The sequence below is a fragment of the Ambystoma mexicanum genome, chromosome 1p, assembly GCF_040938575.1.
Source record: "Ambystoma mexicanum isolate Mex_15411 chromosome 1p, UKY_AmexF1_1, whole genome shotgun sequence".
Classification (NCBI taxonomy): Eukaryota; Metazoa; Chordata; class Amphibia; order Caudata; family Ambystomatidae; genus Ambystoma; species Ambystoma mexicanum.
In genome coordinates, this window is record NC_090921.1 from 1040156440 (window position 1) to 1040182940 (window position 26501).

The 26501-nt window shown below is 48.2% G+C and overlaps 1 protein-coding gene across 1 annotated transcript in view; it reads left to right on the plus strand.

Annotated features, from left to right (window-relative positions):
• Nucleotides 1-10853: 10853 nt before the first annotated feature.
• Nucleotides 10854-26501, plus strand: part of ZNRF1 (zinc and ring finger 1) — a 317434-nt gene continuing 301786 nt past the window's right edge. Inside the window, exon 1 of the mRNA XM_069604220.1 lies at nucleotides 10854-12183. Within this exon, the coding sequence (XP_069460321.1) occupies nucleotides 11838-12183 (346 nt within the window). The 5' untranslated portion in view covers nucleotides 10854-11837. The remainder of the gene's footprint in view (nucleotides 12184-26501) is intronic.

The window sequence follows — 26501 nt, forward strand, 5'->3', positions numbered from 1 at the left end:
GTAAGTGCACCCAAGCACTCCCAAAATGAGCCTGGCGCCTATGGCGCCAGGACACTGTCCAAAGGGCCCCTATATGGGGTTGCTGGGTCCTTCCTTGGAGACTGGATGTCCGCTTTCGGGGACGCAGGGCTTGAACTGGCTCCCCGGGAGCGGGCATCATGACAGCACTCCCCCCCAAGGCCCCTCCCAAGGTTGTTCCCTCCGGGGGTTTTGGTTTGTCTGGGAAGAGTCGGTGGAATTTCCTGACTAATCGAGGTGCATGCACATGGTCGCTGGGTTCCCACAACCTCTCCTGAGGTCCGTACCCCTTCCAATCAATTAGGTAGAACAGTTTTGACCTAAACATTTTTGAGTCTAAAATGTTCTTCACTTCGAATTCGGGCTCCCCATCTATTCGAATAGGTTCTGGAGGTTTGAGTAGTCGGGTTCCGGGTACCATTGGTTTCAGAAGTGACACATGAAAAACAGGGTGAATTCGCATACTAGCTGGTAAATCAAGTTTAACAGCCACTGGGTTAATTATTGCTGTAATAGAATAAGGTCCCAGATATTTTGGGTTAAAAGTTCAAGGCCCTTTGAGTGGTAAATGTCTGGTAGCTAACCACACTTGATCCCCAATCTGATCCGGAGGTGCTTCACTCCGATGTAGATCAGCATTCTCCTTGTATTTTCTCTTGGCTTGTTGTAAATGCGTAGTTGCCTCTTTGAAGGCTTGGGTAATTGTAGAATGCAGATGTTCTACTGCAGGCATTCCGAGGTTCTGAGGTCAGTCAAGGTTTGAGGTTCGAGGGTGATTCCCAAACAAAGTATAAAAAGGACTGTGGCCAGTTCCAGAGTGTAACGAATTATTATATGCGTATTCGGCTATCCAAAGAATGTATTTCCAGTTGCTTTCAGATTGCTGTAACATACACCGTAAGTACTGTTCAAGGGTCTGATTTGTCCTCTCGGTCTGACCATCGGTCTGGGGGTGGTGACTGGTCGATAATCTTACGTCGATCTGCGCCATTTGACAACATTTGCGCCAGAAGTGGGAAATGAATTGGCTTCCCCGGTCAGAGATTAGTATAGATGGGAATCCATGTAGCCGAACAATATTTGCGAGGAATTCTTTGGCTAGGACAGAAGCTGAAGGTAAACCTTTCAAAGGAATAAAGTGGGCCATTTTGGAAAACAAATCCACAATTACCAGAATAGTATTGTACCCCGAACAAGGAGGCAGGTCCGTAATAAAATCCATTGATAGGGTGTGCCAGGGTGCTGGTGGTATGTCTAGAGATTGAAGGAGACCGGCTGGTCTTTTCTTTTGACTTTTTTTTTGGGCGTAAACACCACAGGACATCACAAAAGATTTAACATCTTTTCGCCAAGAGGGTCACCAAAATTGTCGTTTCACCTTTTCCTCTGTCTTGGCAATACCGGGGTGTCCCTCTATTAATGTATCATGATAACCGGAAATAACTAGTTCGTGTAATTCCTTATGTGGCAGGAATAAGCGTCCTTGGAAATAACGTAAACCATTATCTATGGTAAAGTCTGATCCCTTTTGTATCCATTCCTGTAAGGTTGTAGGGTCCAGGAGTTGTTTCACTCTGGCTTGAATGTTTTCAAGCGTCTGTAACGAAGTCATGCCTAGAATCCTCTGTTCGGGAATTATTGGTACTGGTTCTGAGTTTGTATCAGATTCTCCCATTCCAATTCGGGATAAGGCGTCTGCTTTGCCATTCCTGCAGCCAGCTCGATAGGTAATCACGAAATCAAATTCAGCGAAAAACAAAGCCCATCGGAGCTGCCGTGATGACTGAGCCTTGGCGGTTTTCAAATACTGTAAATTCCGGTGATCAGTGATCACTGTGATGGTATGTCGAGCGCCAAGCAGATAATGCCGCCAGGCTTTAAAAGCGGACTTAATGGCTAACAGTTCTTTGTCCGTGATTGCATAATTAACCTCGGGTGCCGAGAATTTTCTGGACCAAAATGCTACGGGATGCAGTTGGTTGGTTTCGGGATCTCTTTGGGACAGGACAGCTCCCATGGCTAGGCTGGATGCGTCAGTCTCGACGACATAAGGGAGATCTGGACGCGGGTGTTTCAATATAGGTGGGGAGGTAAACTTAGCTTTTAAATCCTGAAAGGCCTGCTTGGCTTCTTCAGACCATTCAAAACGTTTATTTTTCCTCATGAGTGCAGTAATGGGTTGTACCACGCGTGAAAATTCCGGGATAAACCTGCGATAGAAATTGGCAAAGCCGAGCATGCTTTGAACCCCTTTTACAGAGCTAGGTGATGGCCATTTGAGGATGGCATCCACTTTTCTTGAGTCCATTCGGACTCCTTTGGGTGTCAGGATGAAACCTAGAAACTTGACTTCTGTGGTATGGAAAACACATTCCTCCAATTTAGCAAATAGTTTGTGTTGGCGCAGTTTTTCAAGTACTGCCCTGACGTGTTTTCTGTGATCAGATTCCGAAGAAGAGTACACCAGAATGTCATCGATATATACAACAACACAAACATCGATGAGTTCCCGAAGGACATCATTCCTGAAGTATTGGAAGGCAGCCGGCGCGTTACACAATTCGAAAGGCATCACCTGGTACTCGAATAATCCGTATTTAGTACGGAAGGCGGTTTTCCATTTGTCGCCTTCTTTGACTCGTACCAGATGATAAGCCACCCGGAGATCTAACTTGGTGTATATGCAAGCGTTCTTCACCTGGTCAAGGAGTTCAGGGATCAGAGGCAGAGGATAACGGTTTTTAACCGTTATCTGGTTCAATGCGCGGTAATCGATACAAGTTCTAAGGTCGCCTTCTTTTTTGGGCACGAAGAACAAAGCCGAGGATGCCGGGGACTTTGACGGGCGAATAAAACCATTAGCTAGGTATTGATCCAAATATTGTCTCAAATGCAGATTCCCAGGTTCGGTATGGGCATAAATCCTGCTACAAGGGGTTTGTGCACCGGGCACCAGATCGATTAGGCAATCGTACGATCTGTGAGGAGGTAACGTGTTGGCCTGTTCCTTTTGGAAGACGTCCTGAAAGTCTTGGTATTCCGGAGGTAGTTGCATGGAGGCAGAGGTTACAGATGCTAGATTAATCTTCAGGTTTTCTGGGTAGCAGGTTTGTGTACAATCCGGGAAGGTTATTCTCTTAGCTCGACAATCAATTCGAGGATTATGTGTCTCTAACCAAGGGATTCCAAGAATAACCTGAAACTGTGGAGCCTTGATTACATCAAACACAACACCCTCCCGATGGCCGTCGGGACCAATAAGAGTCACCTCAGTAGTGGAATGTGTTACCGGTCCAGAGGCAATTTCAGTTCCATCGACTGTGGTGATGACATCTTTGCTGGTTTTAGGACGGAGAGGGAGGTTAATCCTAGAGACCAATTCACGATCCACATAGTTTACAATAGCCCCACTATCGATGTATGCCTTTATTGCATGCAACCGCTTAGGCTGTTCTGGATCTACGAGAACCATTGGCACAATGAAATGCGAGGTCTGAGAGTTAGTTTTCAAGCTCAGCAAGCGGATCCCTACACTTGTCAGGCGGAGTCGTTTCCCGAAACAGAGTCTTCAGGTTTTTATCAGCGGCTCCTACCGCCTTTCGGGGCGGTTTTGCCGGGCAATCTCGTAGAAAGTGTCCAGAATTCCCACAATAAAGACATAATTTTAACTGCCGCCTCCTTTCACGTTCCTTTTGAGTTAAGGGTCCTTTAACCCCTCCAATTTGCATAGGCTCAGAGACATCAACTCCCTTGGGATTAGCATGGGTCTTAACCAACACCCGGGTCTCAAACCTGGACCGATCTGTTTTTCTGTTTTGAAGTCTGTGATCCAATTGGACCACTAAGTCTATATACTCTGTGCATTCTTGGGGCGGATTTACAACTTGGGCCAAGATATCTTTAAGTTCTCCGCGAAGGCCTCGATAAAACAACGTGACTCTTTTATCCTCTGGCCATCCCGTTTCCACAATTAGTCTATTAAAGGTTGCAATATAGGATAGGAGGTCCTGATTGCCCTGTCGCAGGGATAGAAGTTCGTCATCCAGAGCCTGCCCCTGAGAGTGTCGAGCAAATAACCTTTCCATGCTTGCTTGAAACCTTTGAAAATCACGGAGAATCGGGTCATCTTGAGTAACCAGTGGAACAGACCAATCGGCAGCGCAGCCGCTGAGATATGACAATACAAAGGCTACCTTGGTCTGATCAATAGGGAAGGCCCCAGGTCTGCATAGGAAGTGCAAACGACACTGATTCATGAATACGGCGAATCGTTTGGGGTCCCCAGCAAAGCGTTCGGGTGGGGACAGCGGCATGTTTCCAGGTAGATTAATCTGCACAGGATTACTGGAAACCACAGGAGCGGGGTTCCCTCCGGAACCGGGTAGAGGAGTTTGCCCAGCTTGAACTTGCAAAAGCTGTCTGGCTAGGTCATCAGTTCTTTCCTTTGATATTATTAATTCCCTCCTGAGGGCATTAGTCTCTTGACGAGCGGCATGTACTTCGGCCCGTAATTCCCCCAGTAATTGGGCCAACTGATCAGTCTCAGAACTTTCCATAGCGCCTGGATGGGAATTTGTAGGAAGGCTTCGCGTTCTGTTACGCTCACCTGACTCCCACGGAGGCGCTGGCCTGGTTCGTGCTGCTGTGACCTCTTCTAAGGTGATGCGCAGGGTTCGGAAGACGGACTGGACCGGGCCCCCAAATCTGGCTTGCCTGGCTCGCAGAAGTATCCTTCTGTAGGCGAAAATAGGGGATTAACTGTCTGCGGGGTAATGCAATCGGCCTCCCACTTTCCCCTCTCACCCTCCCCGAAACCCTTCTGTGATTTCTCGTAGCGTCTCACCTTAGGGTCTGGAAGGACGAGCTCTCCATCCTGCTTCTGATGCAGGGGCGCGTTGGTATCCAGTTACTTCACTGGATTTCCGGATTGGTGAGAACCAAACTGCTTGGCTTCCAGGTAAGTTTTTTGATAAGAGTTGCCCCTTGTGTCCATGCATTAATGTACTAATGCTAGTGTCTTTTTCCCCATAGGGGCCGGGGTACGGAATGCCGGGGAACAGGCACCGACCCGAGATAAGAGGTGAAATCCTTGTAGAAATCAGGTAAGTCTTTAATGAGCGTTTTTTGGTAATGTCTTTTCATTCGCTCATTAACGCTGATGTCTCTTTTTCCCCTTAGGGGCCGGGGTCCAGAAATGCCAGGATGCGGCGCGGACCCGAAATGAAGAGGGAATGAATCAACAGGTAAGTCTTAACATGGAGATTTAGCTTTCCTTATTCCCTTCTCTCTCTCACCTTTTGTTCTGGTCTTTTTCTCCCTAGGCGCTGGGGCGTGACTGCGAATCCGGATGATCGCTGCTGAACATGGAGGCACCCTGTAAAGGTGAGTGGAATGCGGCGCTGCAGCGATCGACGCAATGAGCTTTTAAATTAAAGTCTTCCTTTTCAGGATTGTCGGCGAGATGTCTCCGGGATGCGGATTTAGCAGGTAAGGACTTTTCCTTCTTCTGTTCTCTTCTTCTCTTCCTTTGCAGGTGATCCAGGATGCTGGCAGGCGTGGCAGAAGTCAGGATGCAGGAGCAGACACGGTGAGCGTCCAGCTGCTAGATGCAGAACAACGCGAAGCACGTGTGGCTGTTAGGGTGGGGTTTAAATAGCCTTGGAAGAAGTTCCAGGTATGTATCCTTCCTCCAATCAGGTATGTATCCTTCCCCGACCACGCCCGGATGGTAAATTAGTCCCACACGTAAAGTAGTTCCTTTCAGGCCTCAAGGAGGCCGGGATCCTGCAGCATGGTCTGCATCAGGTAAGTACACACAAGCATTCCCATAATGAGCCTGGCGCCTATGGCGCCAGTTCTGATGTCTTTTATGAGCCTGGCGCCATAGGCGCCAGGACACTGTCCAAAGGGCCTCTATATGGGGTTGCTGGGTCCTTCCTTGGGGACTGGATGTCCGCTTTCGGGGACGCAGGGCTTGAACCGGCTCCCCGGGAGCGGGCATCATGACACTTGGCTTGATCGTTTGGGAAAGCTCCAGGTCTACATAAAAAGTGTAAGCGATATTGATTCATGAATATATCGAACCTTTTAGGGTCTCCGGAAAAGCGTTCAGGCGGAGCCAAGGGAACGGCTCCAGGAAGGTTTATCTGCACCGGGTTACTCGATGGCACCGGAGCTGGCTGGCCCCGAGTCCAGGTAGAGGTGTTTGTCCAGCCTGGCTTTGTAATAGCTGCCTGGCCAAATCATCAGTTCGTTCTTTTGATACTATCAATTCCCTCCTGAGGGCATTGGTTTCCTGGAGGGCGGAATGCACTTCGGCCCTTAGTTCCCCTAATAATTGGGCCAACTGATCGGTTTCCGAGGTCGCCATGACGCCCAGGTGGGTATTTGTGGGTAGTCTTCGCGTTCTGTTACGTTCACCTGATTCCCACGGGGGCGTCGATCTGGCCTGGCCCGCTGTTGCTTCCACCAGAGTAACACGTAGAGCCGAGATGACAGACTGGACAGACCCACTTAGCTTCGTTTGTTGGGCTCGTACGAATATCTTTCTGCAATGGAGAAAGGGAATTAACCTCCCGTAATCTGAGCGTTAACTCGCCTTCCCACTCCCCTTGTCTGCCCACAGAACACTCCAGAAGTCCCCTCTTAATCTCACCTGAAGATTTGGAAAGATGAGCTCTCCATCCTGCGTCGAGCGCAGGGGCGCGTAGACGTCCAGTTACTTCACTGGCGTGGAGGAATTGGTGAGTTCCAGTATTGACTCTAAAGTCCAATTGTTCATAAGAGTTCAAAAGTCTGATCTTCACTCTGCCAGATTCCTTGCAGGTTGCAGATTTAAACCACCAGAAGAGTTCCAAGTGGCAATTGGTAAGATCCTGGTAAGTCTATTGTGGTTCTCCCCTTTGGGGCCGGGGTACAGCGATGATGCAGAATTAACTGCGCCGACCCGAAATGAGGTGAGTACCCCCCTGTGGTAAATCAGGTAAGTCTTTGGGGTTAGGTTGTATTGTCCTTGTTTTCCCCTTAGGGGCCGGGGTGCGGCGGTGATGCAGAATTGACTGCACCGACCCGAGATGAGGTGAGTACCCCCTGTGGTAATCAGGTAAGTCTTTGGGGGTGGTTTGTATTGTCCTTGTTTTCCCCTTAGGGGCCGGGGTGCGGCGGTGATGCAGAATTGACTGTGCCGACCCGAGATGAGGTGAGTACCCCCGTGTGGTAATCAGGTAAGTCTTTGGGGGTGGTTTGTATTGCCCTTGCTCATCTATTTGTTCTTGTCTCCCCCAGGTGTTGAAGAATGGCCTGGAGATGCTGGGTTTGCGATGAAGTAACGGAATGCAGCCCCGGATGGTGAGTTCAGCGCGGCGCTGCGAGGTGCGTGGCAATGCACCTGTGAAGGCTTCTCTCTTCCAGATCGACGATGTGCTGGATCAAGGATTCAGGTAAGGGTTTTGTTCTGACCTCTTCTCCTTCTCCTTTTCTTGTTCCAGGTGTTCCATGGCTGAAGCGGGCGTGGCTGAAGACTGGAGCTGCTGAAGACACGGTGAGCGTTACGCTGCAGCAAGCAGAATAACGCGAAGCACGTGTGGCTTTCCGGGTGTGGCTTAAATAGCCTTGGAAGAAGTCCCAGGTAAGTATTCTTCCACAGCCCCACCCGAGAGGAAAGGAGTCCCTGAGGTAAAATAGTCCCTCTAAGCCTCATTTGGCTTGTGGCTTCGTGCAGCAAGGTCTGCATCAGGTAGGTATGCAGCATGGTCTGCATCAGGTAAGTTTTCTGTAATGAGCCTGGCGCCCATGGCGCCAGGACTGACTTTATTCTTATGAGCCTGGTGCCATAGGCGCCAGGACTGTAGCCAAACAGCCCCTAACTGGGGTTTTTGGGCATGCTTCAAGTGGCATGATGCCTGCTTCCGGGGTTGCTGGGCCTGGTCTGGCTTTCCGGGGGCAGGCATTGTGACAAAAATGCACACAAGGTCAAATCAAACATGTGAAATATGATCAAATGTTTGGTTCAATCAAAAAATGTCGAACAATTAGTCTAATACCCTTGGAGATGCGTCAGCTCTTCCCTTGTTTTCCTAATTAGTCTACCCTCTCTCATCAGTAGGCCTCATGCCAGTGTCCTATGTTTGAAGATTGATCTTGCCAGTCTGCACTATCCTGGAACATTCAAGGGAGTGTAGGCATACAATTATCTTAGTTTCAAGCCTAATGAATAGCACCTGTTTGCGAGCTCTTCATTACGTGTTAAGAGACCACATATTTGTCCATTTCAACAGTGTATTTTACACTATTTGATTCAATTATACTGGGTGCAGTTGCTTCTGTTGGCCTTTAGAGACTTACTCACTCTATCCCATAGAAACTTTATACACTTTTTATTGTCCAGTACTAGACATCTGTAAATGTTCTTGTTCCTCCTAATCTTGAGAAATATGCCCTTTGCACATGGTCTGCTCGTTAGACTTCATTCATACTTTGCCTTCATCTCTCGAAATAGCATCCTTGGTCTCAGGCCAATGTACTTCTTTAATTTGCAAGGGAAAAAAAGCCTCTTCATCGTCTTTTCACTTCAGGATCCTAGGCTCATATTTTGAGGTAGCTGGGTTGATTGACATATGCCGTTGTCCTAAACGTTGAATATATAGCTCATTTATAAGCAAGCTTCCATGCGTTCTTTCTACCTTGCGATACGGCGCATTTACAGTTATTGACCAGTAAGTCACTTCATTCTTCTTTGTGTTCATGATTACTGTATCATTGGGTTTATGTTTCTCTTAGTACTCCAGTTGCATTGTCATGCTTAAGTATTTTCATATTGTTTCAGCATAGGTTCTTATATCTTCTTTATGACATTCTTTTGCTGTGGCCAGTCTTTGTCTTAACGTACATCCATACTATTCATGACTATATTTCGACAGCTTGGCAAAGGACATCCTTCTTGGTAGCTTTCTTCCACTATATCAGCTTGTGGGTACACTCTAAATGGTTGCCTGAGTTAGATTACAGGATATGCATAAATATTAATCGGTTTTAATGATAATATCAATAAAGCGGATTATCCGTGCAAATTACGTCTGGGTGAAAGTTTTCAGTTCCAGGCACATTTTTCCAGGTGAAAGGTCACTTTGGGACCAATTACTTTTGGGACATGGTTCTTTTTAAAGCCCTGGCCTAACCTGCTTTTAGGAACGGGGTGCAGCCTCATTCTTCTTAAGGCCAGACCTCATGGCTCGGCAGTGGCCCCGGAGCATGTCAGTGCAGCGCCATCTTATTTTGTTGTGGAAGCAGCTTTTTCGTACTTTGGTTCGCCCTGAATCTCTGCCAATCCACATCTGTGACTTCTTTGATGGGAGAGTTAACGTTGGGTATGCAATATTTGACTATCCTGAAAATGCTACCCCAGGGTTTTCCAAAAATTTGACCTGCAAAATCTGCATAAAATCTGTTGTGTTTATAGTCAAAAGCACAACAGATATTTGTTTGACCGATAAACCTGAGTGGTGCAGCTACCTGCCTAGTCACAACTTTGATTTATAAATCATTGAATATTAACATGCTGTTTAACTTTCTTGAAAATATTACCTAATGACTTAAAGCACACACTGTTTGAGTGCAACCAGTTCTAAGGAACATTCCTCGTTTATTTTGATACACCACATAGTGCAGTGTGGATGAACCTTCTAATGTTTCAAACGATCTACATGCCATGCATGTAAATGTATTTAACAGTGGGGCCCCCTTTATGTGTCCTTTTTGTCAGAGCTGGTCACCGCCCTCCTTAGCTAGATGAACCGTTTCCAGGAATAATTTGCTGTTCCTGGCCTGATAAAGCGAGACCTTAGCTCTGGGCATGCCACTCCTGGAGAGCTTGAAGCTTGATCCTATCTGATCTTGTCCCCTTCCAATGGTCCAGGGTGTGATCTCCGACAAAATGATCTCTGTCTCTTTCAATAGGGTGGCTGTTGCCATTAAAGTACCCTTTATTTTCGAGAGAATGGGGGTGGCAGAGATTCAGTCCTTTTCCGCCAGGACGATGTCCTCCAAATTAATTCAAATTGCCCGAGGAGGGGTATCCCATGACAGCCTTTTCCTCCACTGTACCCAACAAGGAGTGACATTTCATGCCTGGTATACCAGAGTAAAAATGGTAAAAATGTCAAGTTGGAAGCCACTAGCCAGGCCTACAAATTCACTCGTCCCCTCAGTTCTACGCTTATGCACAAACATCACCTCTTACTCGCCAGGAGTAATGTATTGCTAGCCAATGGCCAGTGGCTAGTAACATTATTTTCTTTTGTTATGTTATTTTGGTTTTATGCCACAGTGTGGCCATCTCTGAGCACTGGGAGTCGATAGCTGAAAGGGAGTAGTTGGGGGCAGTGCAGAGAGGACAGGCAGAGATAGGCCTGGCACCATGCCACCTGTGCGAGAAAGCATCCTTGGCAAGGCTTGCAACCAGCCATCTGAGAGAAGGTAACCAGTGAGACAGGCCTGGCTGGCACCCAGCCATCTGAGCAAGTGTAGGCAGAGACAAGCCTGACACTCAGCCATAAAAGAAAGCAGCCATGACAGGACAGGCAGAGACAGGTCGGGTAACTTGCAACCTGTGGGGGAGAGCAGCGTGGAGTGCCAACTAACGGCAGTTTATACGTACAGCTGAGATATAGCTGTTGCCAAGGCTTCTAAGAGGACAGCTGGAGCTCTGCACCCCTGCCACCTGATTGGGAGCTACGACAGAGAAGGCATTGACATGTCATACACCCAACCATCCACGAGCGGCTGAGAGGGCAGTCGTGAATAGGCCCCACATCGTTTTGGGTGAGAGCAGATGAGGGGAGTGAGAGTAGTTAGAGATTTAGTTCAAGTTCAATTTAGAGCAGACAGTCCGAGACAGAGACGGCGCTCTACCAATAGAAAACAGCTCAATTGAGAGAGGCCCGCTAGAGAGGCCTGGCATCCAGCCAAGAGACTGCAAACAGACTGGCCCGGTGATTAGCCGTTTAAGAACGGCTTAGAGCAAAGACGCCAACTGGAGCCAGGACTCGGCCTTCTGTGAGAGAGCAGCAGAGGTGACAGAGACACGTCCAACATCCAACCGTCCCTGAAGCGCCCGGGGAGAGCTGCCTGAGACTGGGCTTCTGTCCCCTCGCCTGAAAGCAGCTGATAGATGGCATCCAAAACGAGGCATGGGTGGCATTTTACCATCTGACTGCAGCTGTGTCGGGGTGCCAAGCACAGGCCTAGCGGCGCCAACCGGCCGATAGAGGGAGGACAAGCGGCGACACGCATCCGAGCCAGAGCAGCTGAGGGTGGGTGGCTAAGCAGAGACGCTCCTGGCATTCAGCCAGACGAGCATGAGCAGCCCAGCTGGGAGAAGCCCGGGCTGCCGCTGCTGCTGCTGCCAGAGAGAGCGGCATAAGCAGAGCGCCGACCCTGCGCCAGGAGGAAGGGAAGCGGCGGGCCAGTGTCAGCGGGCGCCACCACGTCTACCGGCCCCGTGAGGAGCCCAGTCCGCCTCAGAAGCGTCACAGGCGCCAACACCGGGCAGGGAAAGACGCCAGAGACCGTGCCGCGCCAGGGGGTGTGGATGGCGGACGCCCCCGTCCTCTGGGGGGCGGACACCCCCGCGCCCTGCGGGCTCGTGCCGGGGCGGCGCCCCCGCTTTGTGCCTGGCTCTTTGTGTCTGCTGACGGTGGGGATGCCCGTCCTCCAGCTCGTGTTTGACTCCTAGTCCCCCCGCCCCTCGCTGGATTACTTTTCATTTCGGGCTGTGCTGCCCGGGGAGGACGGATCTCTGGGTCCCCTTCTCCCCGCCGGACATGGGGGCCAAGCAGAGCTCGGGGGCTCGCCCGCGGGGCCCCTTCGCGGGGGTGTCCTCGGATGACAGCGCTGTGACCCCCGGGCCGGCCCTGGGGCAGTATCGACAGGCGGGGGCCGCCATGGGGCTGCGGAGTCGCTCGGCCAGCTCGGTGGCCGGGCTGGGCGTGGAGCCGGCCGGGACCTTCGGGCTGTACGGCGGGAGGACGAACGTGGAGCGGGCCGGGGTGGGCCCCGGGGCGCCCGAAGCCCCTCGGAGGGACGGGCTGCTCTACCTGGGGCCCCGGGCCTCGCTGGCCGACGCGCTGCCCCTGCACATCGTGCCCCGCTGGTTCGGTGCCCACAACGGTAAGTGCCCTTTTCATTACCTCATAATAAGACATGAGGCAGAGTGGCATAGAGGGGACCCGGGCAACAGGGAATACATGTTTGTTAGCCAGAACGGCATTTGATGACGTGCCCTATTCGACGAGTGATATTTATGATTCTGATGTCCCCGCGCGTCCAGTCTGTTAGTGAAAGGGACACACATTTTAGCAACAATGCCCTTTTAATAGCTTGGATTGACAGGGAGTGGGGGCGTCCATTCCACTCCCATGCCTGATTGGGGTGGACCCCCCTCCTGTCTTCCCCCTATGAATTGGCAGTGACCAAGGGTCCGGCTCGCTGTGCCCAGACTCATCATCAGCAGCAACAAGGCGGGCAACGAGGTCACTATGCAGAGTCGGTGGGCTGACCTGTACCTACCGTTTGTCAGTGAAAGGGCTGGGTGGTCATGTGCCAGATTGGCATCAGCTTGGCTCTGCCATCACCGGCAGTGCCCTGTTGCAATGCATGCGGCCTATTTGCTGGTGAAGTCACAGGGACAGCTGTTGCCGCAGGTGACATACACTGCACTGTACGTTTGGATGCATGACTTCCAGATGGGTGCTGGCTTTACCAACTTGTGTGGCAGATATGTTTCGTGCAAATAACAACAGATCTGTGCTATGTGAAGTCGTCAATATAGCAGGGTATATAGTACTTTTGGATTCACTTATTACCTAGTGACATTCCCTAGGATGTGAGCGACTGTTGCTTAGAAAGCCTGCCAGATAGCACAGCGAGCTTGGTCTCGCCCCTGAGATCTGTTCACAGCCTACTGTGGCGAGTTCGAACCCCGGAAGGGTCACCTCAGCCTTTCATCCTTCCCAGGTCGATACATTCAGTGCCACTCTGTGTCAATGTGTTGTGTCATTTCAGCACTCTAACACCCATGGGTGTGTAGCACTATATAAGAAATACATTATTATATTATAAGTCTCAATTAAAATGGTGTAATTTATAGTTCGTAGACTACTCCAGCTGTCTGACAGGGGTACTATATGACAATGTTAAATAAAACTGCTTAAAAATGATCTGTGATTGAGTCTATTTTTGACGTTTCTGGCTTTTCTGGAACATGTTTTAGGTGTACAATTATGTGTTACATTCATTTTGTCATGATAGAATAGTATCAATTGATTTTAAACCTTGCCTGCAATGTATTGACAGTGTAAGGATTTAGATCTGATATTGTCTTCCCAGGACATGAACGACCTCCATGACTTGTTCGACGCCAGGGAAATGTTGCGAAATTTGAATGTGGAAAGTGATTTGTTCCTAAGAAATCCGACAAGAGTAAAAATCAGTGTTATGGGAGTAGGATTGAGACTTGTCAATTTCACAAATAAAATCATAACAATTGTCTACAGAGACTGCACGGGAGGGTATAGACCTGGAACAGTGCCAACCTATCTGAGCATCTATCCTGTCCCATGATCCGCCGACCATGTTTAAAGTTCCGCTAAATCCCTATCCAGCCCAGCAAATAACATGGATCAGATGTGTGGTAGGTTAGCGGAAGATCAACACTGTAGATTCTGTAGGCCACATACGGAAGTTGAAACGCTTAAACATTTATTTCTAAAATGTCCAGGCCTTTTGGATCTTAGATTAAAGTATTTCGGGAAATTTGTAAATAATACAAGCTGTGTTTTAGTGCAGTCCTTGCGGAACCAAATATAGGGAATTATGTGCCTAGTATCACTGCAATGATACACTTTGAGGGTAATGATTTGAAAGTGCTATAAGGATTGACATATAATTAGTGACTTTATTTAATGTATAAATGTTTGGTTCTTTTTGATAACGTGATGCGAAAGGTATGAATGTACCAAACACGAAATGCATTTAAAAAAAAATGAAATAAACGTACTGACATTAGACTGTTATGTTGACTCGTGTAATACTTTGTTCCCATTCTTTGCTCAAGAACACCACCAGATAGGCCAATGTTGTTTCATTGTTTGTTTAGTAATGAACCTAACGTTGTGGAAAGGTGTAGCTAGGATTCTGGATAGGTTTAGCTAGGATTCTGGAAAGGTGTAGCTAGGATTGTCTAACAAGTTGGGCCTGAAACTAATGTAGTTGACCCACCGCAGTGACATTAACATCTCTAATGCCCCCACAGTACTGGGGAGTGGGAATTTACAGGTTTTGGGTGGGGCTTGCACACTCTGGCCATACCCTGTGTACGCCCCTGAGTTAGCTCACACTTCAGCCTGCACCACTAGGGTGGGATTCGATACTCTAAAAATCGCTGCGCAGTCGCGGTTATGATTTTGATTTTGAGCATTTATATCGTGCTCCAGACAGACTTAAATGTATACATGCGCAGATGAACAACAAGGCCTCGAATGAGGTGCAGAACAATTTGCATACAAATGCTATCACTAAACTGAGCAAATTATATTTAAACAAGTGGGTTTTCAGAGCCTTACGAAACCAGGGCAGTGACTGGCAGTATCTAATCTCAACAGGGAGGCTATTCCGCATGGTTTGGGTGCATAGACTCCAAATCTCCTGTCACCTCTGGAGGCAAACTTTGTGCGTGGAATATTCAACAGCAGCTTATCTCCTGAGTGTAATGCTCTAACGGGATGGTATTGACAGACTTCAGCACTGAGATACTCTGGGCCCAGCCCATTAACGCATTTAAAAATTAAACAGGCTCTGTTAAATTTAATATGCTCCTCGACCGCCAGCCAGTGCAAAGTTCTGCGGAGTGGTGAAACATGGTCCTTTTTCCCCAACCGTCCCACTAGTCTAACCGCAGCATTCTGGGCCTTCGGCAGTCTGTATATCTGTTTGGCCGGTATACCAGCCATCAGCTTGTTGCAGTAATCCCTTGTGGGTGTTTGTCAAAACTCCCAAGACAACTGCGTGGTCTTCTGCTGGTAGGAATGGTAATACATTCGTAAACATCCGCAGCGAGTAGTACACTGCCTTGACTTTGGTTCCCACCTGGGCTTCACTGCCGAGATTCTCCTTCCACACTCAGCCCAAGTTCTTAATTTTTTAAGCAAATTGTAACTTCTTGCCAAGGATATGAGGAGAAAAAGTTTCCTTGGCATTCACAAATCGCTGCTTTGGACCGAGCAAAATAATCTCGGTTTTTGCTGCATTAAGGTGCAACTGGATGTTGGCCATGCATCTATCAATGTCGACCAAACCCTGGTTGACTCTTTTAAAATGCGTCCTCTATATTTTTGATCTCAATATAGATTTGAGTGTCATCGGCATATGAGTGAAAGCTCAACCCGTGACCCCTTACTATATTTAAGACTGGACACATATAGAGATTGAAAATCTGGGGGCCAGCGATGATCCCTGAGGGACCCCACACCTCAGGACAATAGCTCCGGAGGTATAACCCCTGAATAGTACCCACAGGGTTCTATCCACCAAGAACTATCTGAACCACTCCAAGGCCTGTCCAGAGACCTTTCCACTCTCATAAGACAATCCAGCAAAATTGCATGATCAACTGTATTGAAGCCCGGAAAGGTCCAGCATCAACAGAAGTGTTCATCTGCCACCATCCACAACCTCCAACAAATCGTCATGCACTGCCAACAGAGTAGTCTCAATCCCGTGACTTGGTCGAAATCCCAATTGGAATTGGTCCAGCAATCCCTCTTTGTCCACGAATGCTTGAAATTGGGAGGTGACTACATTTTCCAACACTTTCGCTGGGCAAATCAAGCCGACAACTGGCAGGTAACTTTTTAGAATGGTTCGATTTTTTTAAAACGTGGTTTCACAATCACATTTTTTGTGTGTATCTGGGACCCGACCCTGGGTCAGGGATTTAGTCACAAAAGTAGTCATGAAGGGTGTGATATTTAAGGCTAGCCGCCTAGAGGTACAGGCAGGCAGTTATGCGCAGTCACTAGCCACATTCATGGAGGTCTCGGAATGGAGAGAGGGTGATTAGCATGACGCACACAATCCACCGCCTCCATGCCCATATCTGATTGGGGTTGGGGGGAGCGGCCACTGCCAAAGGAAATATGGGTATGACCCCCCCCCCCCTAATCATTGGTTCCCAGGAGATGTTGGGAAAGGGGGATCGTGCTGGAACCGCACAGAAGAGATTACGAGGTTTGCACCCGGAGGTGTGCCCCCCACCTAGGCGTTGAGGCAGTGCGGGGGGCTCACGGGTGGACGGGTAGCCTGCACAGGATGGCAGACACAGTGGGTAGAAGTCATTTGCTCTCAGCTGCAAGTTTTCACATTTGCAACTGCCCTTGTCCAGAGCCGCACTAGGAGAACCCGTTCATTTTATTGTATCTGCTCTTAAATCGGATGCCTATTGTTTATGAAGGAAACATCTATAATCTAAATGTATACAGTTTGTAAGAACCATGTACTTAATCAAATAAAAAAAAAACACAAAAAAAAACCCAGCACAATCTGTAATGTCTACGTGTTGGGTGCACATTACCCAAAATGCGTGCCCTCGTTCTGCTCAGTCCAGCCTGTCCGCTTAAAAGACTTGCGACACGTCGCTAAAGGTCACCCCTGGTAAAACACCTTCTCCGAGATGCAGTGGAAGGTTGCCCTTTTAGCAAAGGCACGTGTTTCTATAGTTACTAGGCAGGACACGGAACACCTCACCACAGTCGCAGCAGTGAAGTCAAAAAGGAAGCACGCACGGCTGCTGCTGTAGCCAGTCCGGCCGGTGAGACACACGACGGCACATCCGTATATTGCTTAATGACAAGAGTTTGAGTGGTTTGACACGAGGTCATCCGGTTTCCAACCACAATACAGTTATTTACTTCCAAACGTCCTGGGTAACGTCAGTTGCGAGGCTGCGTAAGAGTAGGACACGTGTGTGTGACGACATGGTTGCCAGAGGTCTGGGTACACAAGCGAGCCCGTGCTTGCTGCTGTTGCTGCTCTCTTGCCTTTCAATGGGAACGGCTTGTCGCTACAGCCTGGCATTTAAGGTGAGCACCTGCCAGCATATTTATTGGAAAGAAGCAGCATGAAAGAAATTGCGCAATTTTTAAACTATTATTTTGAACATTTCCTTTGAGCGGAATTCAACTGCCAGCTAAACCCCATATGAGCACTGCGTCTGCTTCCTTGGAACTACCCCTCCAACCCCTCACACACCTCCGAACCTTGTGGGTTCCCCCTTCCATTTTTTCCATTTCCACCACTGAGTGGCTCTATCGTATCATTTAAGAGTTCGTGAAATCTAACCATTAAAAACAGTCATTTTTTTATGTAGCTGTAAATTGTTGTCTACCGGCTTCCTGCCTCCTTTCCACCAAGCCGTTTGTGTTGTGTGAAGGGGCTGGTCATTGGGGAAGGGGGAGAGCGCGTTTGGGCCATGCACGAGACTGTACTCTGCCTGGAGAGGAGGAAGGTCAAGTTGACTGACAGGGGAACCGTTTCTTGGACTTGGCGCAGACCTGCCCATTTTATTACCATCGATTTTGGTTTCACATCCCGCCCACCCACCTCCTCCACCGCTCCATCGCCTGTATTCGCCACCCAAACTCTAGGTAAGGGAACAAGCTGCATGGATACTTTGTAAATGGTCTCCATGGAAACCTGCTTGCTAAGAAGGGGTGTGTACCAGACATGCCAGCCTCTTTCCTTCCTGGCCACACAATACAAGATGTTCTTATCGTGAGCCTTGCCTCTTCTTCGTGCAGCGGCACTGGGCCGGAAGCAGCCTGGCCGCATAAGGCCAGCTGCATTGACTATGAAGGTACTTTGCACTAGTCCACATCTTCGTGTGATAGGGTCCAGGTTTGTCCACAGGTTGTCAGGTTGCTCTCCACTAGTGTATCCAAACCCGAATCCTTTCAGAAATTAAAGTAAACCATTCTATCGCGCTGCATACCAGAGTCCAACTTCCAAACGCGGGGCTGGGTATCGAACCCATGTTGCTCAAGTGCGTTGGCCCTGAGCTAGGCTCCTGTAGGGATAGAGCAGGGCAGGGAGAAGCTGCAGACACACTGAGGATGAATTATTGATGATTCACACATGGGGCTGGTCAGATTTTACACTTGCAGGCAGATGAGCTGCAGGGATTGGGCTGGGCCAGGTAGGGAGCTCCCATTGGTAAATGGGGTTTGCTCTGTGTCACATTTAGCTATTTGCTCCACTCTCCACCTTGGGCGAGTCTGTCATCCCAAAACACACTTCAAATTGCTAGGGAAGCAATATTGCGGGCTTTGCTATTGATCCCTGGTGGCCAATCCCTCCTTTGCAGGTGTCATATTTACTTTATGAGGGTTACGGGTGTAAACTACACAAGACGGGGAACACTGTTCCACGTGTGCACACAAAACATTGTCGTTTTGTTTTTATGTTGAATATCAATTTTCTAATGGTTTAATAATCTGCATACTGAATGGACAAAGACCCAGAAGATCTAAACACGTGTTGGCTGTGTGTTTTTTCATTTTTTTCCTCATGTGTTCTGTTACCCCATTTACTCATTAGTGTTCAATGCACTAATATTAAGCCAGCGCTGTGAGACAGTGCTTCTATTTACTCCGATTTGGAGCATCAGACGCTCTTCTTTTTTAGTCAAAATATCCCCTCTGTGTGCACTGCTCCTCCCACCCGCCACATACATGAACGCACTTCACTGTATTGGAATGGGAAGTTCGGTGTAAAAATTACCCTGAGTTTGGCTCACCCAATTCTAGAAGATCTGAGAAGCACTGGGACCCTTTCAGTCAGTGATAGCAGGAATGCATCGCAGTGGACGTTTCCAAATACATCTCAGCTAGTTGTGCTAAAAAGCACTCCCTGTAAATGGCAACTTTCCTGACTGCACAGCATTTCTTATATGAAAAAGTGGGCGATGATCCCGGCTGCATCAGTTAGTTAAAGGGATGCCTGGCGGGGTCGGTGCCACACCTTCTTTTCGTTAATAGTGGAGCCGACCCTCGTCAGGCATCCTTTTAACTATGAGATGCAGCAGAGATCATCACCTTCACGCTCACGGTGCGAGGGGGAGGATTGTTGCAAATGGATGCCTGACTGTGGTCAGCAGCACTTGCCTAAGCCGCGGGCTGCCCATTACGCCATGCTCTCTTTCAGGCCACACCCTCAAGAGAGGAGAGCCTCCCTCAATTTCAGGTGCCAGTTAAAGCCTTGAGTAGTCCGTTCCTACTGAGCGGGGGTGTGTTGGACGGGTTTGAATGGACTGGAGGCACCACTATACTATTATGCTTCTGGCATGTCCCGGTTTTTAATGTTCCTGTTAGAGCTTGGCTGGCACTACAAAACCACCAAACGCAGGGGATGGGTATAGGTGCCTAGTATCCCAAGTAAAGTGTATAACCTACTCCCAAGTTTCTCAGCCAAACTCCTAATAGAAAGCAGATCGTCACCCAGGAACCCGGTATGCCTGACGCGCACCCATCAACACCTCAGGCTTTGCATCTACCTGTACCACCACTAATGAATCTCACTGCCATTTTTCTTACAGAACCAAGTGCAGTGAGGCTACCAATAGTGACAGACAGGCGCTGTGCAAGACCACCTCCGTTACATAATACCTGTGCAAAAGCCAAAACCTTTGCCTTTGTTGGACATAAGTGCAGGGAACAGGTGAAAGAACACACATCGGTCTCATTCTAATTACAACAGGAACTAATTTACATGCTCAATTGAAGCAGAACATCTTGGAAGACTGCTTAAACATAACACTGGCAGGCTATATGCACCACAAACATTCAAGTTTCTACATGATAGAAGTAGCTAGAAACCAAGGGAATATGCAATTCCCGGGGACTGCCATAATGGACCTGGCCATGACATGGCACGAGCAGGAAAATGCTGAAAGTGCCCAGCCATATGATGTTGGTGCCTCACACATGCCTATCTATTACTTATCAAAAGCCTAAATTAGAGCCTTTCCCAGTACTTTTTTTTTTTAAAAACTGGACCTAAGTGCAAGGAACAGATGCAAGGGCACACTCCTGTGTTATTTGAATTACAACAGGAACGCATTTACATGCACAATCAAGGCGTTACATCTCAAAAGACTACATAAAACAACATTGGCAGGCCCTGTACAATACAAACATTGATGTTACTAGTACATGTTATGCTATGCTTTACACTGATGAGCTCTTCACCCGTGGATCCTCTTTTATATGTTAGACTTTCATTTGTGAGTAAAAGATGGTCTTCATACCATGTGTTTCAGAAAGCTATTTCAGGATGCTCTTACCTTCTCATTCCTGCGGATAGACTGCCATTTATAATATCCTCATAGGAAACTATGATTTGTCTACGGAAGATCCCGAGGGTCCACCGGACGGGTAGACTTGCATTGCCAAGTGTGCATGCTGATTTTATGTTGTCATTTTGCTTGCGGTTTAGAGTTAGGCTTGTGGCAGTCCACAGGGGATTGCAGAGTGCCAACGGGAGCACAATACTTCACCAGAATTCCCACTAGCCCAAGGTCAGGCGCACAGGAATCCACTGGGGGCAGCAGCATGGATATTCATGGACTCGGGTGTGGGGGTTGAGTGTTTTTTCCCTAGAGATCTGGGAGTCTCGAGAGATGTTAATTTTAAAGAATATTTGTATCGCGCACTATCACCACCGAAGTGGTCCCCTGGCGCTCTGGCGGCTCTGAAAAGGGAAGGAGCGTGAGTCAGTGGGAATGAGCGGGAAAAGTGCAAGAGAGCAGTGATGTGCCGAGGATAAGACACTGTGGAACTTTGCTGAAAACGTTGGGGGGGACATGACATCTGAAGAAAAGGTGCCCCAGCCAAATGAATGGGACAAAATGGTATACCATGAAAGTTGGGGGGGGGGGGACAAACACCCCTGCCCCCCTAAAATTACGCCCATGGTCAGACAGTATTTTTCTCTACAGGTGTCTTTGTATTAACACCATCAGGTTTGCATCCAATATAAACATTTGGATTGCAATAACCCGAGCGAAAAGGATGGCTGCAAGAAACAACACGCCCGCCAACAAGGCGCACATAAAGGAGATAACAAGAGCCTATAAAAGCTGGCTACGGGTTTACTGTTTAAAATTACATCAACAGGACTCTGAAAATATGCTAGAACAAATTGGAAAGTCCAACTCTAGAGATTTTTGGAGCCTGGTTAACCCACAAGCTAAAGAGGCATCTACAATGATGCTAAACAGTATATCAGAACTAGCATGGACTGGGTTCTATTCAACACTTTTCAAATCTCCAGATCCCGCTGAAGGCCCTTTATCTCCTCAGACGACAGCACGGTGGGTTGATCTCTCCGACAGAATTGATATTTTGGATAAAATACTCAAACTAAAGAAATCAAGGGCTCCCGGGCCTGATGGTCTATCTAATGAGAATTTGAAATCTGCGCCAGAAGAATGGCCAAACCTGCTGAGTCTAATTTTCTACAAATGTACTATCTCCCGCTCAATCCCGCCTACTTGGACCTCAGCAGTTATTATCCCTATATTCAAAAAAGGAAGGAAGGATGACCCCAGAAATTTTTGTCCGGTGGCACTCCTAGATGTTATAGGGAAAGTTTATGGTTCCCTTCTGCTGGATCACTTTAATCAGTGGGCAAAAAGAGCACCCTGTAACGACCCTCTTCAATCGGGGTTTAAAAAGGGAGTAGGAACTAGTATAAACATCTTTATCCTCAGCCTCTTAAAAGCAAAAGCTCGTGAAACAAATCGGGACCTATTCCTGGCATTTATAGACCTGTCCCAGGCCTTTGACTTGGTCAACCGAAGGAAACTTTGGGAAAAACTCATCAGTTGGGACTGTCCTCAGGAGATTCTGAATCCTATCAAGGCTCTGCATGCTTCTACATCAATGCAGTTACGACTGAACACCAGTGGCCTGCTCTCGTCATCCATAACAACTGACAGAGGGGTCAAACAAGGCTGCCCACTAGCTCCAGCCCTCTTCCTGTCTTATTTTGGGGACTATAAAGATATTTCAACCAGCACACGAGCATTCCCCCCAGAATTGGGTAAAGAGAAGACCCCGAGACTTTTGTATGCAGATGATCTTATTCAATTGGACCAGACCCCAATTGGCTTACAACGGCAGTTGTCTGCACTGACTACATACACAGCCGCCAATGACTTAGAGGTAAACAAACAAAAAACGAAGATAATGGTGTTTGGAAAAAATCTAAAAAAGACAAAGAAGAATTCGTGGTACCTGGCCACAAACAAAATCGAACAAGTGACTGAATTTAAATATCTTGGAGTCCTTATTGACTCCACGGCCAAAGATTCAGCGATGCAACACCATCTATCGGAAAAAATAAACTCTCGCCTCACAAGCAAAAATACTGGACAACAAATACGGTCGCTTTTCATTGCTGCCCCTGATCAAATTCTATAGGGGCAAAGTTATCCCAGCTATTACCTACGGAGCTGAGGCTATGCCATCTTTACCCTACTCCTTATGGGATAGATTGGAGAGTTTGTTTTGGCGCTCAGTCCTGAATCTACCACCTTCTACTCCGATTGCCTTGATAAGACGTGAACTCTCCCTCTCCTCTTTAGAATCAATAGTGAAAAGAGCGTCAGTTATGTTATATCGGAAGATAAAAGATCCTTCTTCCTCGGCAATTTTTCTGATGGTACAGGCGGAGATGAACTCAAGCAAATCCATGTTACTATCAAAATGGGAGCTAATGTGCCTACAGCAACTTGAAATCTGCGGCAGCTCCATGGAAGAACTTTTGGGTAACCCGACAAAAACTAAAACACGAATTGAAGAAATTGATTGGATAAATACACTGGATAAGGCATCTGAGTATAAGATAACTAGTCATCTACCTCCAACAAACAGAAAAATTGAATGTAATTCAACCTTTTTTGATAAAGCATCCAGACAGAAAAACTCGGAGCACTCTACTCCGTGCGAGGTTAAACTTGTTACCCACAAACGAGATTCTGCACACAAGGGGCCTCTCAACAACTAATACTTGCCGCTTTTGTAATAACACCGAACAAAGCGAAACATTACGGCACCTTTTATTACTGTGTTCAGGTACAGATAAATTCAGATCACCATACATACTTCATCACCTAAAAAATGCCTATCTAAGGGAAGAAGAACTCTGGTGGGAGCGCTTAATAGGAGGCTTGAGAACATCTTGGTCTATTGCAGCTACTAAAATTTTGGACCAGATCTTTGCACATGTACCTCCGAGCTAGTGGACTGGACACAGATAGATGATTGAAGTGGGGAGTGTTTTCTCCCTTACTTTCGTGTTTCTGTAAACTTATTCTCTTGTTTGGATAAATATGCTGTGAAATTTTATGTTCACCTTCTTGTAAAAATCACTTCGGTGATTATATACTCGTATTAAAAAAAAATAATAATAACCCGATGTTATTATAAGAAGACATGCGTTGAAAGTGTCTTTGACATATCTGACAATTGTGTATGGCATGTAATTTGCATGTGACGGCATGTTATTCGGTATGCATGAGGTCTGCATGTAAAGTATAGCAGAACCCTCAACTGTAGACAGTTGCCCTAGGGATTGATAGACTATTTGTAATACCCAGTCTCCCTCTTGCACTGCAACCCACAGAATACGTCTGAGTCCAAAGAAAAATGTGGGCCAAGCTGTCACATAGTCACTGACATAACGTCATCTCTGGGCCTGAACACCGAGCTCTGCATCTTTATAAGGTTTTAAAGTAGTCATCTCTGCTAGTAATACAAACGTCTTCTAATTATAATGACTATTTGCATGCAATGTAATGCTCTTTTTATTTTCAGGATAGCACAGACTGTTGCACCACACATCACTTCAAAGCCATAACAATGGCAGTAGGCGCTATACAAATATCCAATAATATAACAGAACAGATACTTTTCCCATGGAGCTTGGCATACATGTTTTGTTATTGTCACTCGAATCTCCATTGTTATGTGGATCCCTTGAAGAGACTGGGTGTGAGGAGCACCTGCCTTTTGGCTGTCGTATGCTGGGAGAAGTCGGGGAGCACCCCCCACGTAATCGCTGGGCCTAGCATCATATGGCTTGTGCAGGGGTGTTGCTAGGTCTGGAAAAGATCCGGGGCTATGCTAATTTTGGGACTGTCGGGACTGGGGACTAGCTAGCCTTCTTGGTTGTAACCCCCCAGCTTTGATACGGGGCTACAACCAAAAGACCTGGGGCTATAGCCCCCCCAGCAACGCCTCTGGCTTGTGATGTTACCTGGCCCACCTGGCGACCCCACCATCCACCAGTAAGCTTGAGCAGGGGACTTCGTGGCACAGGGTGTGTGGATGGGAAGTGGAGGAGGGAAGAAGAGATCCTGGTGGCGAGCACAGGTGATGAGAGAGAGTAAATGGAGTGGGGGCGGGGGGGGCGGAGAGGAGATGCACATGGGGACGGAGGCCTGAGCAGGAGTTGCGTGGGGGCAGGGAAGCAGTGCGGGTGAGTGTAGGTGTGCGGTGGGGGGGTAAGGAAGGGAAGGGTTGTACGTGGGGAGGGAAGACTGGTCAAGAGATGCGCTACGGGTAGCAGGGATGCGGGGGCGGGGGGGGGCGACTGATATGGCGCAAGCAGGGGCAGGCTGATGACGAGTGCTTCCTGTTGCTGAGCCAAACCGAAAGTTGGCCTAATTACAGGAACACTGGGCTTAGGCGAGTTCAGCTCGAGAGCAGGTTTGCTGTGGGGGCTCGCAGAGACCAGCAGCAGGGGGCTGACTCACGCAGCTGCTGCCAATTTGCAGTGCATTGTGCGGAGGCAATCAGAGTGCAAGTCCACATAATATGTTGGTTAGTTGTCGCGGCCGCTTTGAGTAGGCCTTCATTTTAAAGCGTGATTGCTGGGTGCCCTGTAAGGGGGGGGGGCCTTCCCGTTAGTTGTAAGCGTCCAGTTTTGGTGGCGTCTTTCCCCAGAGTCCTCCTGTCAGCACGACTGTGACCCCCCCTCCCTGCACCTACACGCCCACCCTGGCCTGGGCATCTACACACTGACACTGTCCAGGGCCCAGCGCGCATGTAGGTCTGCTGGCTGCTATTTCAACCTCAATAGGGAAAGTAACTTTTGCTACCCTTTCCAGAGGGGCATCGGAAATAGGTTTCTGTCTAAAACGGGCAGGAGGAACATGACTGCCGTGTACAGCCCATGTTCGGGGAGGGGGGGCGGGGGGCGTCTCTCTCTTTTTTTGGCCAAGCAGACTTGCCATGATAGTGGCATTGGTTTTAGCCAGCGCTGCGGAGGAGGGGGAACCCCGCAGCTCGAAAGCGGGAGGCCAGTAACCTGTGTCCAAAGGAGACTCCCAGAGCCAGGCAGGATGAGGGGCAAGGTGGGAGCAACACTAGGGTGACCAGACGTCCCGATTTTCCGGGGGAAATCCCCCTCTGTCCCGGGGTCCGGGAGTTGGAAACCCTGTCCGCGGTTTGCATGGTTGTGTGGATACGGTTATTAAAATTGTATTTTTTTTTCGCAACACTTTCAGATTTTTGAAGTTGGAGATTTGGCTTGAACCCCCAACCTTTCAGGTACAAGTCACAACACTTACTGACTCTGCTACAGATACTGGGTGGGAAACGGGTGTACAGCAAGCCATGTCATATCAATTAGAGCAAACGCCTGTTTTGAATTGACATGCCAAGATTCAGATAAAACTGCACAAATGAGATCATATACAGTTTATAGAAAGGAGAAGTGCTGGAAATATGATTGGGTGGTGGTTGTGGGGGCGTGTTGGGTAGGGGCGGTAATTGGTGGGCTGATATAGGGTAGTACCTCTTTTATGTTGTTTGTTGTCCCGGTTTTTATTTTTGAAAATCTGGTCACCCTAAGCAACACCTGGCCAAGCCAGCAAGGAAGTGCAAAGTACCCCAGGTCATGGCAGGCAGGAAGCATCAGGTAACAACAGAAGAAGCACATCAGGCTACGAAAGGCTTAGGGTAACCAAAACCAAAACAGAAAACTGGGACGATCAACAACAGAAAAGAGGGACTACGCCACCGCAGCCCACCAATTACTGCCCCTCCCCCAACACGCCCCAACAACCACAACCTAATCATATTTCCAGCACTTCTCCTTTCGATAAATGTATATAATCTCATTTGTGCAGTTTTGTCTAAAATGAAAAAACTCCCGAGACTGTCCTGGGAAAACCAGGACGTCTGGTCACCCTAGAAAGGCTATCTGCACCAGCTGGCCGAGGGCTGGGCACAGCCCCCACACAAGCAGACAAAGCCCAGGGCTTGCCCCTCTGACAATATAAGGAGCTGCTGGGCCGCCAAAAAGCACAAATCTGTTTGGAACTCCGCACGGAGCATTACACAGCATACCTTTTCCCTCCCACCCAAGAA